Source organism: Dendropsophus ebraccatus, chromosome 6 (assembly GCF_027789765.1).
Source record: "Dendropsophus ebraccatus isolate aDenEbr1 chromosome 6, aDenEbr1.pat, whole genome shotgun sequence".
NCBI classification, from domain to species: domain Eukaryota; kingdom Metazoa; phylum Chordata; class Amphibia; order Anura; family Hylidae; genus Dendropsophus; species Dendropsophus ebraccatus.
In genome coordinates, this window is record NC_091459.1 from 5,467,887 (window position 1) to 5,489,399 (window position 21,513).

Consider the following 21,513-nt stretch of genomic DNA (forward strand, 5'->3'; position numbering starts at 1 on the left):
CCCTTCCTGCGGCCACAAGAGTGACTGACAGGAAGGGAGCCAATGTCTCCCGCCCTGTCAGTGCTGCTGCATGTAACTATGAGCGCTCATTACGAGTGCTCATAGTTACAGTTCAGATGACAGCATCGAGCGGGGCAGTGGCCCTGTCCAGCGGTCTTGAGCACAACAGCGGGGCGTGGGGGCCCCCCTGGATTTTGGGGCCCCAATCGATCGCTTGGGGTGCTTGGTGCCAAAGACCGCCACTGGATGGGAGTTGTAGCATTGCAGCAGCTGACCCCCCCCGTTCTATAGTATAGGCCTATAGGGATGGTTTGGGCTCAGTGCACACATCATGGAGCCCGAGCAGCACACTGGTCAATGATGGTGACACTTTGTAACTATAATTTGGTGAAAAAAAGAACCTTTTCCTGGGATGGATGGGGGCCCAGTGGTCAAGCCCCCACGTTTAACTGACTGTTCAGATCAATTGGTTTCAGAGATTTATAGTTTACTTCTATCAAAAAAAATCTCCAGTCTTCCAGTACTTATCAGCTGCTGTATGTTCTGGCGGAAGAAGTGTATTCTCTCCAATGTGAGAAACAGATTGCTGAATTCAGGGAGACCAGCCAAAACGACAACACTGCCGGCTGCTAGTGAAAGCGCTCAATGCAGTAAAGTCCTAGGTGCATTGTTCCCTGGGAAACATGAATATGTAAAAGAAGAGCCCGTGGAGCCTCATTGAAGAGTCTCAAAACACAGGACTAGCCAGATATCCCTCCGGGAAGGACCCAGCCAAGTGGCAGCTCCTGTTAGGAAACCACATCTCCAATGTGACACAGTGCTCTCTGCTGCCACCTCTGTCCATGTCAGGAACTGTCCAGAGCAGGAGAGGTTTTCTATGGGGATTTGCTGCTGCTCTGGACAGTTCCTGACATGGACAGAGGTGGCAGCACAGAGCACTGTGTCAGGCTGGAGAGAATACACCACTTCCTGCAGGACATACAGCAGCTGATAAGTACCGGAAGACTTGAGATTTTTAAATAAAAGTGAATTACAAATCTTTATAAATTTCTGAAACCAGTTAATTTGGAGAAAAAAATAGGAATATAATTATTTTCGCCGGAGTACCCCTTTAAGCTCCAAAGCCTCCGAACTGAAAGGGCATATTATAAAGGGTGGAGGCACCCTCAAATAAGATCCTCTGTAAAGTTACTATAGTTCTCCAGTATAAAGTTGGACTTCTGTTTGTCACCTCGCATATACATTGCATGCAGTATACAGCAGTGTAACTAATAGTTATATAACAGGAGGCGGCGGATCTCCCCCACATGATATTTGCCAGTTTGGGATCTGCAGTCAGATCGGCTCCATCACCACATGCGACGTGCCTGATATTACACTGATAAGTAAGTCGGATCCTCTCCTGCTCATGGAGAGACCGTCATGCGATGTGACAGTGATGTGACAGGAAGGCTGATGCGATGTGTCGGAAACACATTGGAAATGACTGTAATTTGGGGAGACGGCTTTGTCACCGGAGCGGCCCCCTGTCTGAAGGTCTCCGGCTCTGTCGCTGATGTGTAGATCACTGGAGTTCTGGGGCACAAGGCTGGCTTCTTTACCATTAAGCGGAGCCCATGCTTTGTTACTTATAGAATAGAGATCAGCGGCTTTACCAGGGTCACCATAAAGAAACAACGGCCTCTATTATTAGCCACAAACACGTACAGCACAGAGTATATACCTCTGCTGTGGAGTAACAATCCCTGCATATATTGATGTAAATGGACGGAACATTAAAACAAAAATAAACCAAAAGACATCATAGACACCTGTCAAATGTTTTGCTAATTCTGGGCGAGTGTTCACACCTGTATCGGGCGAACGAGATGGGAGAAGTCCGCACTGCAGTGTACTCGCTCCCCGCGCTGTCAGCATAATGAGCTCCATGACTGATCATGTGACACAGAGCGGGGAGAGGATGCGCTGCAGCGCGGTCTTCTCCCGATCAGTATGGTTTTGAACACTCAAGACGTGGAACGACCAAAACTTTTGACATGTCTCCATTGTGTCTCTATGTCAAAAGGGTGGAAAAGAACAATGAGGTCTACTAACCTCCCGGGCTTCAGCGCTGCTTCGGCCCTCCGGTCTGAGTCCAAGTTTGGCCCGATCAGCAGTCAGCAGCTGTAGCGGGGTCACGCCTTTATCACTGACTGGCTGAGCGGGCCTGAAACACCACGTCTCAAGCTTGGACTTAGACCCAATGATCGGCCGGTAAATGGCCAGCGATCAGCCGAGTGAGTAAACGCTCAATCGCCAGCTTACTGGATGTTTTGTGCAGCCTATAAAATCAGTATCAGCAGCCGGCTAAACATATCAGACACGTCTCCAGCTTAGACAGAGAGATGTGCGGCCGATAGTGACGATTTTATCTGCTGCACAAGAGACCCATTTTCCTGCACGGTCCAGATCTGGCGTTCCGGCGCTTATCTGCTGCACAAGAGACCCATTTTCCTGCACGGTCCAGATCTGGCGTTCCGGCGCACCTCAGACACCTTTACAAAGCGTCATTTTTCCTGCTCTCAATACATGAACACAGAAAACTGATTTTTACTTGCTGCCATACTGCTTTTCTTTATCCGCTTTTTCAAAAAACTGATGGAAAAACTGAAGCATTTGCCTGCATTTATTTTGATCCATTTTTCCATTGGCTTCCATTATTTAAAAAAATGGATCAGATGTGGTCGACCACACACGTACGGATGCATTTTTTTTAAATGGAAGTCAGTGGAAAAATGGATCAAAAATGAATGCACACTTTTTGTAAAAACAAAAAACAGAAAAAAAAAAAAACCACACACAAACAACAAAAAAAACCATAGTGGGAACTCAGCCTTATAAAGATATTCCTCCCCACGTGTCAGTCATTCACTTTAGCTGTCATGTAACGTCATGGCATATCACTGTGGTTTAACCCCTTCTTGCACAGTTGTACATCCATTTGGCTGCCAGGATGGCACAGGCTAAGGAGACCATGCGATCTGCGGCGGGAGCCAGCTATGGTTTGTTGCGGAGCATGTGCCACAGCTGTCAGGAGAGGAGCGGCCATATGGTGACTGAGCGGGCTCTCTCTATCCATCATTGGCATCACGCAAAGCAATCATCGGGCACTGACAGCTATAAAGAAGAGGCTAGCCACCAGCTTTCTGGCTAGGAAAGCAGATCAGGCTCTGCCGTGAGGCACAGTATAGGGCAGGGTAGAGAAACCTACGGCACTGCCATAGTGAATGTATCTGAGTAAAAAGTCATAAAAAAAGCCACAAAAATGCCAAAATTGCGCATTCATATTCCCCTGGTACTGACCAGATGTAGGCCTGCACCCATTGTAAGACTTTTTTAAAAAGTTGCAAACCATAAATTGGGCGCTAATCTTCTTTTGAATTTTTGGGTGAATACTCAAACAGGCAGATTAAAAAAAAAAGTTGCATCTAAAAAATATTCTCCTGCGAAACACTGGTTCATAAATAGAACTTAGACCAAAAATGGGTGAAGGCATTACATTGACACACTGAGGCAGGCAGTATTCCTAGGGGGCTCCGCCTTAATTCCATCTGTTTTACTTAGAATGAACGGGCCCTTAAAGAGGACACCTCTCAGGGTGCCTTCAGAGACACACACACACACACACACACACACACACACACACACCAGATCCGCAGCAGATTTCACACTGCGGATCCATTTCTAGTTCTTTTCTATGAGAATAAATACTCACAGCGGGATTAACATCCCACTGTGAGTTTGTAAGTTAACACCCCGCCGGACGGATAATACATCACCTGCTCCCTGCTCCGGGGGTTCCCGGCGTCTGCTCGTCCCGCTCAGCCAATCACTGCGCTGCCCCACCGCAACCACTGATAGGCTGAGCGGGACATGCAGCTGGGAACCCCTGAAGCAAGCTGGAGCGGGAGCAGGTGATGTATGCTCAGGCCGGCAGGGAGTTAACCTATATACTTGCAGTGGGACGTCAATCCCGCTGTGAGTATGTATTCTCATGGGAAAAAACTAGCAATGGAGCCGCTGCGGATTTTGCTGCAAATTTGCAGCGTGAAATCCGCTGCGGATCTGGTGTGTAAAGGCACCCTTAAAGAACTCCCCTCTCCCGTGGTGGATCTTCGCTCCGGGATCTCTAGCAGAGTTTGCGTCACAACACAGCTGATGGACAGCCTGCTCAGCCGGTCACTGACTGGGGTGGGATGCCGCTCAGGTCACTGATTGGCTGATCAGGCTGTCCATGAGCCGGGATAGGCAGTCCCAGACCCCCCCTATAATGACACCATCAAAACCCGGGGGGAAGCTGTCTTTGGGCGAGGGGCCCGATGCTGGTCACGCTGCTCATCGCAGGCACGGGGAGAGGAAAGCAAAAGGTTTCTTATTATTTTCTCCCCTGCCGTCCGTCATATCTTCGCCAATGCCGAAATTCTCCTTTATTTTTCCGTCAATGCTCTTCAGTTCAGCGTTTTACATCCGCAGTTTACCTTTTAGAAAATAGCATCAGGACACCGCCCAATCCTTTCTCATTTCTGAACGTATACACAAAAGAGACCTCTTGTCTGAAATTATCCAGAGTACAATGGACTAATGTTCGCTCCCGCGATGATGTCCCTTTCACCGTCCTCTCCTGACAGGCTTTTTCTGGCTGCAGAACACATTGTACTTTGGAGATAATTTACTCTGAAATATGTTGTTGTTGTTTATACAAAAACAGGTCAGAGTGATTCCGATGGCGGAATTTTTCCTTACACACCTAATTTAAAGCCATGAATTGTGTTATACACTTGATGGCTGAAAACATAGAATACATGTCTACGAACGGCATGATGTGCCACTCAAAGGAAAGGAGGAAAACAGGCGACAATAGAAACTTTCAAACATATTCATCCAAATGATATCGAAATGGCGCTTCCCGCGTGGGAGAAGAAGACCGGAGCAGCTGGAAGAACAAACACAGCGGAGGGCGATTTTACTAAAAAGGAAATTAAACATATTACCAATGAGCCTAGGTATGCCGGATATCCGCTTGGTATATAGAAGAGCACCCCGGCTGTATGACATGCAACACTCCTGCACCAACAGCTAAATGTGTGCAGATACAGACGGAAGACAAAATAAATACAATTCTTAAAAAACGGTTTAATGACAAAAAAAAAAAAAAAAGTAATTTAAAGAAGCAGTTTTAAAAAAAATTATTTTTACAGCATTTTGACAAAAATTGTGAGTTGCGATTACAACATGATGCCTTCTTGTGCTGAAAGCTGCAGCAGGTGCTGTTACCTAATTATACAATTGTCTGCAGTGAAATTAGATGTTCTGCAAAAACTTTGGACAGGGAACTGACAGGAGTGCCGGGGGAAGGGAGTAAACAGTATCAAATGGTTAAATCACAGTGAGTTCATTAGGAACTTGCTCTTAGAATAACCCTCCCAGCATTACAAAGAAGCTACAATGTTGCAGATACAGCCAGTCAGGGACTTGTTTACATCAACCGTCTAAGAAGGGATGGGGTAGGAGGAGGAGACAGAGAGAAAAGCTCACACATAGATTTTTGTACCTTCAGCAGAAAGCAGCAGCTCAGAACTGGGGGAAGGAGACTGAACGGATAAAAACAAGTATGGAAGGAATTGTTAGTCTCACCATGGGCAGCAACATAGCAAAAGTTATGAGGGAATGCCCCTTTAAGCACAAAGGAGGAGAAATCTGACAAAAATACCATAGAAAGGTTATATAATCACCTTATATACTGCTTGTCCCCATGTACATAGTTTCAAGCTCCTACATACAGCTTGGCCACTCCTGAGCGGAGAAAGGCTTACGGCTATGACCTCAGGTTACTGCGTGGGAATAACGCACATACTTAGAGACATTGCCTGCAGGAGAATACCGTCAATCACAATTACGCATGAAAAGCTTAACCTGCGAGCAGTCCTTGTATGCTACATACCTCGTCAATACCAATCCACTATAGTTTCCAATACGATCAGAGATTCCATTCTACCTTCTCATCAATATGGAATTACGTGTTGTGCAATGAGACTCGGGCTCCATATAAAGTCATTTCTCTTTCCCTGACATTTAGCTATACTAAAACATTATATGTATGTATGTATGTATGTATGTATGTATGTATGTATGTATGTATGTGTACGCAGTAACCTACAGCCTCCTGGAAAACGTACAAATGTTTAGCTCTGTGTTCTTGAACAAATCATCTCCTCTGGTGTCTCGTCCGCCATTGATTACTAAGCCGCTGGCAACAATTATGAAGCACTTTTCACGGAACTCAGTTTGGGAAACAGCACTCACACGCTGACATTGTAATTGATACTTAAAGGGGAGGTCCGGGTATATACAAACTTTTTTTTTTTTACGATATGTTGTAATAAAAGGAAGACTGTGTGCTTGCAGGAAAATTAGCTGATTTCCAGCGTCCACCAGTGTTTTATCTATGAAGTTCACACTACAGAATCGGCACAGACTTTCAAGCAGAGTTTGCACTGTAGACTCCACTTGAAATTCTGCCTGTCCCGTTGATTCCATGGGATTTCACAATCACAATCCACGGACATGTCTGATTAGGTCACTGGGAAACCTGGTGACCCGTTCAGAGCGGGGGATCCCCTTTGACCATGCCCTGTGCAGTCATGAAGGGGTTAGGAGCTGCAAATGCTCGTAGATATTACATATTAGAAAGCAGCTCCATTCATTTATTCCATACAGTATTTTTATCCATGTTCACAATAGGACCACGTTTTCCGCTTACAGTCTGGCCGCTATGCATATATTGGCAATTTCTGAACGCATTAGGAGATCTCTATATGTAGCGTATGATGGCACAAACACAGGCCTCCATACCAGCCATTATTTCTGTCAGCAGTCACTGTTCGTAGAGGCTGTATCCAGGTTTTCCAGGGCTCCCTCCATAGTGCTGCATCCAACCTCTCCAGCCACCGGTAATCTAATGCAGCATGCACCAGAGCGTGCTGGAGATTCGCTCCATTCTAACCGTTAGCATGCACAATGCACCACAGCACACAGTCCTGGAGTCCCCTCGCAGGTTTATAAAACTGCAACCTGGCTTCTGCAATCCAATAATAAAATTGTGCATGAAAATTCGGGGTTCTAGAAACATATAAGATTGTCAGCAGAAGAAGTCTCCCTGGTCCATCTAGTCGCCCTATTAGTATTCCCCTTCCTATTATCTTAGGATAGATATATGTATATACCAGGCAGGTTTAAATTCTGTTATTGTACCTACCACATCTGCTGGAAGTTTGTTCCAAGCATCTACTACTTTCAGTAAAGTAATATTTTCGCACGTTGCTTCTGATCTTTCCCCCAGTAATCTCTCCCGATCTGCTCTTCTTAAGTAATTTTTAATAATTTCTAATTTCTAATAACATTTCCCTCCTGACCCTTATTTAGTCCTTTAACATATATCAGAGTTTCCATCATGTCCTCCCTTTCCCTTCTTCCTCCTGTAATTATAAATTATATATATATATATATATATATATATATATATATATATATATATATATATATATATATATAAGGTTTCCATCATGTCCTCCCTTTCCCTTCTTCCTCCTGTGACATAAAGGTTTCCATCATGTCCTTCCTTTCCCTTCTTCCTCCTGTAACATAAAGGTTTCCATCATGTCCCCCCTTTCCCTTCTTCCTCCTGTAACATATATAAAGGTTTCCATCATGTCCCTCCTTTCCCTTCTTCCCTCCTGTAACATATATAAAGGTTTCCATCATGTCCTCCCTTTCCCTTCTTCCTCCTGTAACATATATATAAGGTTTCCATCATGTCCTCCCTTTCCCTTCTTCCTCCTGTGACATAAAGGTTTACATCATGTCCTTCCTTTCCCTTCTTCCTCCTGTAACATATATAAAGGTTTCCATCATGTCCCCCCTTTCCCTTCTTCCTCCTGTAACATATATAAAGGTTTCCATCATCTCCTCCCTTTCCCTTCTTCCTCATGTAACATATATAAAGGTTTCCATCATGTCCCCCCTTTCCCTTCTTCCTCCTGTAACATATATATAGGTTTCCATCATGTCCTCCCTTTCCCTTCTTCCTCCTGTAACATATATAAAGGTTTCCATCATGTCCTCCCTTTCCCTTCTTCCTCCTGTAACATATATATAGGTTTCCATCATGTCCTCCCTTTCCCTTCTTCCTCCTGTAACATATATAAAGGTTTCCATCATGTCCCCCTTTCCCTTCGTCCTTCTGTAACATATACAAAGGTTTCCATCATGTCCTCCCTTTCCCTTCTTCCTCCTGTAACACAAAGGTTTTTCATCATGTCCCTCCTTTCCCTTCTTCCTCCTGTAACATATATAAAGGTTTCCATCATGTCCTCCCTTTCCCTTCTTCCTCCTGTAACATATATATAGGTTTCCATCATGTCCTCCCTTTCCCTTCTTCCTCCTGTAACATATATAAAGGTTTCCATCATGCCCCCCTTTCCCTTCTTCCTCCTGTAACATATATAAAGGTTTCCATCATGTCCCCCCTTTCCCTTCTTCCTCCTGTAACATATATAAAGGTTTCCATCATGTCCCCCTTTCCCTTCTTCCTCCTGTGACACCCTCCACCATTTTTATAGACGTCTTTGGACCAGTTCTATTTCACCTATATCCTTTTTTATCTGGTCCAGCTTTGTAATACATTGTGAATGAACCTTATCAGACTAATGTCACTTATATACAGTAAATTATTCTAACGTCCTAATATTCCAGCACGTCCGCGGCGTTCTAGCGTATTCTCCACAGCACGGGCTGCGCGCTTCATATGCAAGTGCAATTCCAGGCTCTTGACTTATAAGAAATGGCTGGCAAAAAGACGAGTGCAGCTTCTATGTGTTAATAAGTAAATCTGCTGCACAATCTGTTGCGTTTCCCGGTAATGGTCTTTTCTGTAGATTATCCAACATTTAACCTAATCAAGATGTTCTTTCCCAGCATTACTGTACATTTACAGGCAGCTTTGCAAAATTACTCGTCTTGGCTCCAAGTTCTTTCCAACATTCTCAGCTGATTCCATTGAGGTCACGAGCCCGGGAACAGCGAGAGGATCAGGGACAGCAATGAGGGAGCTTAGTGCCGGGTAACGGATAGACGGATAGCCTGCAGTTTCTCTGAGCGGAGATTCTCCTATTAGGCCTCATAGGCCGGATTATCTTATCCACACTTTCAAGTCAAGATTCTGTAAATGGTTTTAGTTTTTGCCCGTACCATATTCTATATTTACATATAATGTGAGCCATTGTCCGGGGGAAGGGGTGTGCTGTTAGTGCCATACCATGAAGGCAGACCCTACTTTGCCAAAGGGGCGAAGGAGGAGGCACGGGCCCCCGGCCCCCTTACCGCATAGGTCCCATAGCAGCTGCATGCTCTCAGTTTTTCTCTAAAGGGAATCTGTCACAAGGTTTATTCCACCTTAAATGAGGGCAGCATTAACTAGTGACAGAAATGCTGAACAGATCACTGTATTACTTACATCATTCTGTTCAGCCGTTCTCCTAATATGCAGGAGAAAAGGATCCTTGCCACACCCCACACCCTGCCCTCTAGCTGCTGAATGCCCCCCACTCTCCAGCTGCTGATTGACAGGTGACTGCCTATACACAGCATGGATAGATAACTGCCAATAAGCATCTGGTGGGCGGAGTTTTCTGCTCATGAATATCCAGGACTACTGGGCTCATGCACATAATGGAGAAGACTTCTTATTGTCCATGTTATTCAGGAGGAGATCTCTGGATCAGCTGCACAGAACAGTGTAAGTGATACATCATTCTGTTCAGCTTCTCTGTCACTAGTTTATGCTACCCTGGGATAGGACACCATAACCTGCTGACAGAGTCTCTATAAGAGTCCCTCGGACACTGCACTTATTACCTGTATTAATTGCACTGGTTTTAAACTGATACTTGTATAGAAAACACCTGTCTACACTCCACCATGGCCAAGACCAAAGTCCCCACAGAGTGACTACTTGCGTAGGGTCTGGTCCAGGATTTTCACATACAGGTCCTATTTACTTTTGAGTTATGCTGCTTTTGTCTCAGATTCTCCGAGTGTTGATACATGTAGTGCACCCTTGCGGTACACTATTGCACAGATTTAGTTTTTTTGCACTACTTTACTTTATATATCGGAGTTTACATTGTACTTATTTATTGTTTTGCTTTGTGCACTTTATCGTAGGGTTCCTTTGCCACCTTATACACATTATTAGATCAGGATATCTGTAGACTACATAAGCCTTATAGGTTACTGATATGCATCTGGTTTAAGTTGTATCTTATAGATGAATTTCCTGGAGGGTGGATACACTGTAGAACGATAGTTGAACGATATAACGATACAATAATTGGCCCATGTAATAGGGTCCTTAGGATACACAACTGAGTTTAGCAGATTCTAGCCCAACCCCACCCCTGATAGGGATTTTTTTTTTTTGTTGCTTCCCTATAATCCGAAAAGGAAAATCCTATGAGTGTTACCTACCTTGGCTTGAGCTGGCGGTGGTGGAGCATACGGAGGATCAGTTATATAGGTCTTCTTACTGTTTGGAGGCAGATAAGAGGCAGGAGGCTGCTGGCCCACCGCATGTCCAGACGTATAAGCAGGTTCAGGTTTCCATCCTCCTTGTTGTGCATATAGAACCTCATTATTATTTCTTCCCCCATAGCCCTGGGATGCTGGATAGTAAGGATCTTGATACTTTACTTGGTTCCCCTGGGGGTAGCCATAGCCTGGATCTGCATAGCGTACAGGTTGCGGTGGTATATAGTCTGGCTCTCGTAAAGGTGTTGGTTTTTGAGGAGCATAGTACTGGTTTGGAGAGACATTGTAAGGCTGAGTTGGTTGGGGGGCTGGTGGAACAAACTGAGGGCTGGGCTGAGCAGATTTAACCTGCACATTATAAGTCGGTCGGCTTGGAGTGGAGGCCGTGGCATAGGAGGCTGGAACTGGCTGAGGCCTCTGTGCTGCCGGGGACCCGGCTGGGGCTGGTAATGTTGTGGACTGGGGCTGGGGCTTGGCAGCAGACTTCTTGGTTGCAGTCAGAGGGGGTTGGTTTGGTATTATCATCCTTTTATGACCAGTCACTGGGGTTCCGGCTGATGGGTGAGTCAGGGTCCCAGTTGCAGAACCAGTGCCCTATAGAAAGTGAAAAAAACAAAAAATTTAATATGCTTGAACTATGGAAAAAAAGTGTCTACATACCAATCACCATACTTTATGTGCATTAAAAAATATATATTTATTATACGTCTTCAACAATAATTAGGTAGCTTACCATCGACAAGTTACAAATATCTCAGGAATACAAAGTAACGTCTCCGTAGAAGGGTCTCATGATAATTTTAGGCTATGTTCACACAATGTACAATTTATAAAGAGAACGGCCGTTGTTTATATAGTGAAATCGGTTAAATTGAATCCAATGCAAACAGCGGCCGTTGTTCACACAGTTTAATAGTTGGATAGGATTGACAATGTAAATGATTTCCACCCGTTGTTGCACTGAAATCAGTGCACAACGGCCGCCGTCTGTACCTTGTGTGAATGAAGTCTAGTTTGTATCAGGATGTATACGCAATATGAGAAGTTTTAAGACACTGTAGTTGAAAAACAGGTTGGGTGTTGATGCTGGATGCAACTGCAAAGCATAAGTCATCTCTATATTTACTCTTCTCGCTTTGTCAGCACATTGCAGTCACTTATGGGAGTTAAAGGGGAAACTGGGTGAACTGTAAAATATGACACAGTATCTACAAATAAGGTGTAGGTTCTTATAGGAAGGTGAGCGACTGCTCCACAGGCATCTCACATACTACATAGACATTCTCTGAATGAGCGACCATGATCTACACAGCTGTATCCACCTCCACATGGGGATAGACAGACAGACAGAGTGAGTTGTGCAGCACCCTCTAATGAAAAATCTTGTGGTGCCAGCCAGTGTACACCCTTGTGACCATAGGTGCTTCTATATACCACCAAGAAAATCACTGTGGCACTCAAAGGTAAGTGAAAAATTAATTAGTGGTTTATTAGCCCAACCGCGGTTGGGTGAATAAACCACAAATTATTTTTTCACTTACCTTTGAGTGCCACAGTGATTTTCTTGGTTGTAGATAGATAGGATGATATGTAGGTCATAGTTTGTTGCATTCTGATAACTTTTCTTTCTCTTCCCCCTCCATATTACCATGTGTACACAGATAGGGATGACTGCATTGGGGAAGCTATAACATCTGGTCAGTGCAGGAATTATTACTGATGCATGACGGCACGGGTCTCTATCCTGCTGAACGCACTGAGCTGGAGTGATGTTGCTACAGCAACAAGATGTGCGACATTATAACTACGTTCCCGCAGATGTTCTAACATATCAGAAGCTTCCCTGTAACATAACCACATAATAATGAGAACACAACATATAAACTGAGAATTTGTATCAAATCCATCTCATAATAAAAGTAACACGCATAGTACGGCAGCCCAAAAGCAAACAGCGTAGGTTATAGCCCGTTGTTAAGTGCACTGTTCTCACAACAGGTATAGTATATAGGTATTACAGGTATAGTATACAGGAAAAGTATACAGGTATTACAGGTATAGTATATAGGTATTACAGGTATAGTATACAGGAATAGTATATAGGTATTACAGGTATAGTATATAGGTATTACAGGTATAGTATACAGGAAAAGTATACAGGTATTACAGGTATAGTATACAGGTATAGTATACAGGTATAGTATATAGGTATTACAGGTATAGTATACAGGTATAGTATATAGGTATTACATGTATAGTATATAGGTATTACAGGTATAGTATATAGGTATTACAGGTATAGTATACAGGAATAGTATATAGGTATTACAGGTATAGTATACAGGAATAGTATATAGGTATTACAGGTATAGTATACAGGAATAGTATATAGGTATTACAGGTATAGTATACAGGAATAGTATATAGGTATTACAGGTATAGTATACAGGTATAGTATATAGGTAGTACAGGTATAGTATATAAGTATTCAGGTATAGTATATAATTATACAGGTACAGTATATAGGTATTACAGGTATAGTATATAGGTATTACAGGTATAGTGTAGCGTGCCTGATCACACAAGATATCTGGGTTCATAGTTTTACATTTAATTTATGATCAGACTTCCTTAAAGGGGTTCACCATAAATATTTTTCTTTAAAATCAATTGGTACCAGAAAGTTATATAGATTTGTGATTAAAAGAAAAAAAAAAAAAATCTCCAGTCTAATACTTATCAGCTGCTGTATGTCCTGCAGGAAGTGATGTATCCTCTCCAGTAAGACACAGTGCTCTCTGCCGCCACCTCTGTCCTTGTCAGGAACTGCTCAGAGCAGGAGAGGTTTCTTTTCAATGTTTATTTATTGAGGTTTTTTAGTTTTTACAACAATACTTTAGGGAATACAGAGAGAAAAGAGGGGGGGAAAGGGGTCGGGACCCCAAATATAGATTCAGTTCAAAACTGTACATACTATAATACATAATGTAGATATAAGTTACAGAGTCATAACAGTCTTTTCTAGATATAAAATATGGAGAGGGTCTTAGGTGAGAGGGGGGGGGGGGGGGGAGGAACCAATAGAACCATGGGAGGGGAGAGGGGGAAGTTGTATAGGAAACAGAGGAGAAGATAGGGAAGTGAGGGGGGGCATCCTGCGTCCCACCATATCAAAGACTCAAGAACAAAAATTTTAATGTAAAAGTAAAATATCCATATACAGATATGTATTGTATATTATAAAACATACTACTTAGGATTGGTTACGTTTCTATAGGGCTTTCCAAGGACCCCACACCTTTAAGTAGGCATCATGTGAGAAGTTCTGCCAACTAATAATTTCCTCCACCCTTTCAATCCAGTCAGATATTGATTTGGGGGGGGGGGGGGTCGGTAGACCTCCAATGGAGGGGGATATGCATTTTGGCTACAGCCACCAAGTGGGTAATAAGAGAACGATTATTCGGACAGAGAGGGGGTTGGTGCCCATAGGAGGAGAACATATTCCGGGGAAAGTGGGGGATTGGAGTTGGGTAGTTTGGAGATGCAGAAGGACACATGTTCCCAGAAAGGGCGAATGGCGGCCGCAAAACCACCAAATGTGGGATAGTGAACCTCTCTCTCTACTGCATCTCCAACATGTGTCCTTGGTTGTGAGTCCATGATCATACAAGGCGGCTGGGGCTCTATACCACCTAGCAAACAGCTTGTAGGAGGCTTCTTGTACTCGTACACATGTGGAGAAGTCGCCATAAATGTTCCTCTGAGAAGACCATCTGGAGCTCCTTTTCCCAGACTAAAATAAAGCGTGGTTTACTTTCATTATTCGTGGACGTAAGGGGGTGATAACGTTTAGAGATGGCTCTTTTAGGGGGGTCTGGAAAAGGTGCTAGTGTTTCTAACCAGTTGTCTGGCCTAAGGGGTGATATTGATTTACTGTATGTGTTACAGATATTAAAGGGGTTATCAAGCGCTACAAAAACATGGCCCCTTTTCCCCCTACTGTTGTCTCCAGTTCAGGTGCGGTTTGCAACTAAGCTCCATTTACTTCAATGAAACGGAGTTTCAAAATCCCACCCAATCTGGAGACAACAGTAGGGGGAAAGTGGCCATGTTTTGTAGCGCTGGATAAGCCCTTTAATTATTTGTTGGGCTTGGGAATCGTTAGGAGGCAATAAGGAAACAAGATTGTGTGAGGATTGCTGTTTAAGCAAATCTTTGAGTCGCTTTTTCCAAAGGCGTAGCCACAACGAGGGGGGCTTCTATGGGCCGAGATCCTAACACTAATGGGAGTAGATGTAAAGGGGTAATAGGGGATGGCAGGGAAAATTCTGAGTCTCTTAGCTGAAGGGATTTAAGGACAAGGAGAGTGGCTCGTAATGTAGGTGGCAACACCTCTTTGGGGTTAGGATCAGGGTGCCACAACTGAAATTCCCTAATATGACTTAGTAGAGAGTTCAAGGACAATTCTATGGGGATTTGCTGCTGCTCTGGACAGTTCCTGACATGGACAGAGGTGGCAGCAGAGAGCACTGTGTCAGACTGGAGAGAATACACCACTTCCTGCAGGACATACAACAGCTGATACGTACTGGAAGACTGGAGATTTTTTTTAAAGAAGTAAAAAATCTACCTGCTGCCCCTTCTGAAAAGCATATGGAGCTGACAGTAAGATCGGACCCCAGAAATTAAAACCAGGCACCTTGGGAGCAGCTTGTAATCCCGATAGTGCTACATGCTCATATAGGCCACATAATATGTCTAACTTTATTAAGTTGTCATTCTGACAAACCTCAAACTTGTCTTTTAAACCACCTCTAAATTCATTGAAATGAAAAATAGATGACAAAGCTGCTCGTCATATTTAATTGAAAGAATCAGACACCTGATCTATCACGTTCCCTGTAACATTAGTATAAAACTACAAGGGGAGACAACACCTCACTAAAAGTATCTCAGAGGATTTCCAGACACTACACAACGGCCCAAGGCCGCATTCACACCACTGGTAATACTCTGCTACAATAACAAGGCAATCTGTAAGCTTCATCTGACATTGGTTTTTGTTGCTTGTTTTAGAACATTTTGAATTCCTCCTTTCCACACACTACTTGTACTGACCGACATTTATATACTCTTCTCTTTTAAATCAACTGGTGCCAGACACTTGTAATTTAATTCTATTAAAAACCTCCAGTCTTCCAGTACTTATCAGCTGCTGTATGTCCTCAGGAAGTGGTGTATTCTCTCTAGTCTGGAGAGCAGGAGAGGTTTTCTATGGGAATTTTTTTTATTGCTCTGGACAATTTCTGACATGGACAGAGGAGGCACAGCAGAGAGCACTGTGTCAGACTGGAAAGAATATACCACTTCCTGCAGGACATACAGCAGCAGATAAGTACTGGAAAACTTGAGAAGTAAATGACAAATCTTTGGCACTTTCTGCCACCGGTCGATTTGAAAAAAAAAACATTTTAGGTGAACTATCCCTTTAATTCAGTGCCAATGCTGCTGTGATCACAGTTCTGTACCAACCACTATTCTATGCACGGGCGCATTTCGCCGAAAGAATTGACATGTCACTTCTTTCGGCGGAATGCGGAATCCACCCGTGCATGGAATTAGTGTCTATGGCACGTGCGGAGATGTGAGCCGTCGTGTGCGGGTACGAGCGACGGAATACGCTGCAGGTCATACGCGGGATTTCCGTAGTGTGCACGCACCCTCAGGGTCATTAAGACTCCTACTCCATTTCCATATGAAGCTTACAAAACAATAATTTTTATGCTCTATATGAAACTTAAATTTATACACAGATATATATATATCCTAAAAGGAGTCTAAATTGGATCATTGGAGGTCTTGTGCACATTACCATCTGGGAGAGGGTTTTTTTGGCATTCAGATAGCAGATTAAGGAATAACCATTAATATCAGTAAGTAACATCAAATAAACGTCTAACCACCAATATGTAAAATTATATATATATATATATATATATATATATATATATATATATATATATATATATATATATAAGGATTCAAGACATTTACAGTACATAAAGATTTATTACATGAAACCTACTTCTCTGTCATTTCTGATATAGAGACCTCTCTACACCAAGTGAAATCACAAACCCTAGATGGGCTCCGCTTAGGCTAGGTTCACACTGCGTTTTCAGCATCCGTTTGACGCATAATAAAGTACTGTTGACACTACTCTTGACAGTTTAAAAAAAACAAAAACGGATGAGTTAAATGGATGCTGAAAACGCATTGTGAACCTAGCCTAATTAAGGGGAGGAAAAAGAAAAAAAAAAAAAAGGACAAATGAACGGAACAATTTGATTCTCCACCTTTTGACGTCTAAATATATAGAACTTTTTTTTTCCTTCTCTTTTTGAACATTGCAAAAAACAAAAGGGTGGCTATACTAATCCTGTCTTATACTTAGAGGACAGGTAGACAGTCCAAAAATGCACCAAGAGGGCCCCTTCCCATTTGATAAATGTGATGCACCTTTAAGGACTGTAGTTTACCGTTACACCATCTACTGTCTAGAGAAACGGGGAACTGGGAGAAGCTTGGCCAAATCTAACCTGCTGCCATGTCCCTATTGTACAGGAGACGCTGAGGAGGAGGAGATGTCTCCTATGGCGTGTTTCTGCGCTATTGTGGTACATTCAGTTGTGTGCTACAACTACCAACTGCACCAGAATGGCACAGAGGAGGAAGGTAAGAGACACCGCTATAAGAGACACCGCTATAAGAGACACCGCTATAAGAGACACCGCTATAAGAGACACCGCTATAAGAGACACCGCTATAAGAGACACCGCTATAACAGACACCGCTATAACAGACACCGCTATAACAGACACCGCTATAACAGACACCGCTATAACAGACACCGCTATAACAGACACCGCTATAACAGACACCGCTATAACAGACACCGCTATAACAGACACCGCTATAACAGACACCGCTATAACAGACACCGCTATAACAGACACCGCTATAAGAGACACCGCTATAAGAGACACCGCTATAAGAGACACCGCTATAAGAGACACCGCTATAAGAGACACCGCTATAAGAGACACCGCTATAAGAGACACCGCTATAAGAGACACCGCTATAAGAGACACCGCTATAATGTGTTTTTTTTATAACGATCAGCGTTTAGATAGAATGATAGATCGTTAGAAAAAATAGTTATTGCGATCTTTTTAGGATCGCTTAAGCCCATCTCACACATAGGGTAAATCGTTGAAAGACTGTTTACACGAAACGATCCGCAAATTTTTTTCAGAACGACCAACGACGTTTATCGCTCAAATCCGAACGATAATCGTTCCGTGTAAAATAACCATTAGAGACCGAATATAGGACATATCAGCAGGTTAGATTTGTCCAAGCTGCTCATAGTTTCCCTTTAATTTTCACTAATATCACAGCTTCGGCGCACCTGGTCACACCTCAAGCCCTTTCCACTGAGCCATCATTTTATTGGTAACGCACCTCATGTAGAGCAATAGCCAAAAGGTGCGTACTACACAACACATGACCAAAGTACCCACTGCACAGAATAAAGACAACATTATAAATCTGCCCCATTATGTGTTTCATCCAGCTAAATTTCCCCAGTTCTCCTAAAGTTAAAAAAAATAAATAAATCACATCCATTTCATCAAACTGGACAAAGCCGAGCCCCGATCCCGTCCCATCATTCCTGGTGCTCGCAGCCGCAGGGAGTAGACAACAGACTATATTACTATACCGTCTCCGGCACCTCAGTTATTTCTGGGGCTGCCGCTGCAGAGAGTATGGACACTGTCAGCAGGTAAGTAGAACTGTTTGCTCCTACTTATCAGCTGCTGCATGTCCTGCAGGAAGTGGTGTATTCTCTCCAGTCTGACACATTGCTCTCTGCTGCCACCTCTGTCCATGTCAGGAACTGTCCAAAGCAGTAACAAATCCCTATAGAAAACCTCTTCTGCTCTGGACGGTTCCTGACATGGACAGAGATGGCAGCAGAGAGCACTGTGTTAGTCTGGAGAGAATACACCACTTCCTGCAGGACATACAGCAGCTGATAAGTACTGGAAGACTGGAGATTGTTTTAATAGAAGTAAATTACAAATCTATAGCACTTTAAAAGCAGTTGATTTGAAAGAAAAATAAAAAATAATTGCTGGAGTACCCCTTTCACTGTTCCCGTTCTGACCCAGCATCAGGTAGTTATATAAACCTCAAACTCCATATTATGTTACAGCAAACACTACAAGGTAGTAAGATAAGTGCTTGTTGTCGGGACTTTATTTGCTGTCTGACAGTCTCTTCTACCAGGCCATATTTATCCTTGTCAGAGTAAGTGAACGACGGCTGAAGGAGAGTTACAGTACAGAATGTTCCACCGCCAGCCGCAGCCTGCTGAGGATTTAATGTATAACAAGACGTAGAGACAGAAATCAATAGCGTGGAGTGCGCCGATGTCAAACGCAGAAATGTCACTTGAGGAAAAGCAAAGACGAACAAGAGTTATGGCGACGTAATACAGTAGATGGAAGGGAGCGACCAGCTGAACTGGGAGAGGATGGAACAGTGCGACCAGCACACAGGGAGGAGGATGGAGCAGTGCGACCAGCACGCAGGGGGAAGGATGGAAAAGTGCGACCAGCACGCAGGGAGGAGGATGGAGCAGTGCGACCAGCACGCAGGGAGGAGGATGGAGCAGTGCGACCAGCACGCAGGGAGGAGGATGGAAAAGTGCGACCAGCACGCAGGGAGGAGGATGGAAAAGTGCGACCAGCACACAGGGAGGAGGATGGAGCAGTGCGACCAGCACTCAGGGAGGAGGATGGAGCAGTGCGACCAGCACTCAGGGAGGAGGATGGAGCAGTGCGACCAGCACTCGGGGAGGAGGATGGAGCAGTGCGACCAGCACTCGGGGAGGAGGATGGAGCAGTGCGACCAGCACACGGGGAGGAGGATGGAACAGTGCGACCAGCACACGGGGAGGAGGATGGAACAGTGCGACCAGCACACAGGGAGGAGGACGGAACCGTGCGACCAGAGCACACAGGGGAGGAGGACGGAACAGTGCGACCAGCACACAGGGGGGAGGACGGAGCAGTGCGACCAGCACACAGGGAGGAGGATGGAGCAGTGCGACCAGCACACAGGGAGGAGGATGGAGCAGTGCGACCAGCACACAGGGAGGAGGATGGAGCAGTGCGACCAGCACACAGGGAGGAGGATGGAGCAGTGCGACCAGCACACAGGGAGGAGGATGGAGCAGTGCGACCAGCACACAGGGAGGAGGATGGAGCAGTGCGACCAGCACACAGGGAGGAGGATGGAGCAGTGCGACCAGCACACAGGGAGGAGGATGGAGCAGTGCGACCAGCACACAGGGAGGAGGATGGAGCAGTGTGACCAGCACACAGGGAGGAGGCCACAACCATCTGGGCCAGGGATTAAAAGGCACCAATAAAACAAAAAGTCACTATGTACCTTAAGGGTGCGTTCACACCTACTGCATCCGCAGCTTATTTTTCCGCGGAAATCCGCAGGTCTGGTAGTGCAGATTTCAACCTGCGAGAAATCCGCATATGTGTGCGTTTTGCGGTTTTTCTGCAGCAAGTTTATTGCAACTGAAATGTCCGTTTAGAATGAGAGACATTTTAAACTGACATTTCAGTTGCGATAAACTTGCTGCAGAAAAAACGCAAAACGCACACATATGCGGATTTCTCGCAGGTTGAAATCTGCGGATGCGGTAGGTGTGAACGCACCCTAACACAGGTTAAACACATTACAGCCTGAACTCCAGCCATGTCCTACCCTCTGCAGATAGCCTGGGATCTACTATACTACGGAAGGGTCCTAAACATGGAAAACCACAAAAGATGAACAATTTGCCACACTTCTCTTCTGGTAACTCCGGCTTTATAACCTTGACTTAGAATTCATAAGATTTCTGAGCAGTTCTTGTTCCCGTGTTTCTATAGTAGCACTCTTGTCTTATTCGGCCATAAGGCTTGACCAGATGAGGAACCAATGAGACTATAATGGAGTATAACTTAACTGGACGGCCATGTGGCCTGGTGTCTATACCAGTGCTTCTCAATGTCAGTCCTCATGACCACCAACAGGTCATGATTTGGGGCTATCCCATACAAAGACCACCTGTAACTATACCTGATGAGTATATTTATATCCCCTATGATCATACCTGATGCACCAAGAATAATGATATCACCTGTGACTATACCTGATGCACCAAGTATATTAGTGCATCAGGTATAGTCACAGGTGATATTATACTCGGTGCATCAGGTATAGTCACAGTTGATATTACAGTCATTAGGTATAGTCACTGGTGATAGTATTCTACTCAGTGCATCAGGTATAGTCACAGGTGATATAGAGTATAATAATATCACCAGTGACTATACCTGATGAGTATAATTATATCACCTATTATATATTTCGGTTTGGCAGAAGTTTTGGCACAGCACCACAAACCAAGGTTTAAACAGAAGGAAACAAGTTCTCTTTGCCTAGAACATAAGAAGGGTGAGTCTGCATTGGGCAGAGAGCAGATCTGTCATAGTGCTGGAGACTACAAATATCCACATACAATAAATTCTGAGAGCAAGAGCTCAGACTAAAAAGCTTTGTCGAATCAAGACACGTTATCCGACACCATCTGCCAAAATATCAATCTAAAATGTAATGACAATTGCATGTATGATGAAATTACCATCCGACAACACATCTGCCCCCATCCTACTGGAATCCGTATCCCAGACATACAGAAGACTACTGATATTTCATAGGAGATTTGTAATTTACTTCTATTAAAAAAGTATTTCAGTA

At 44.0% G+C, this 21,513-nt stretch overlaps 1 protein-coding gene across 2 annotated transcripts in view; it reads right to left on the minus strand.

The window, feature by feature from the left end:
* The window catches only part of LPP (LIM domain containing preferred translocation partner in lipoma), a 167,116-nt gene that overhangs the window by 60,900 nt on the left and 84,703 nt on the right, over positions 1-21,513 (minus strand). For both annotated transcript variants that reach the window (XM_069974422.1, XM_069974423.1), the window contains one exon: positions 10,564-11,217. In XM_069974422.1, coding sequence (XP_069830523.1) covers positions 10,564-11,217 — 654 coding nt within the window. The remainder of the gene's footprint in view (positions 1-10,563; positions 11,218-21,513) is intronic.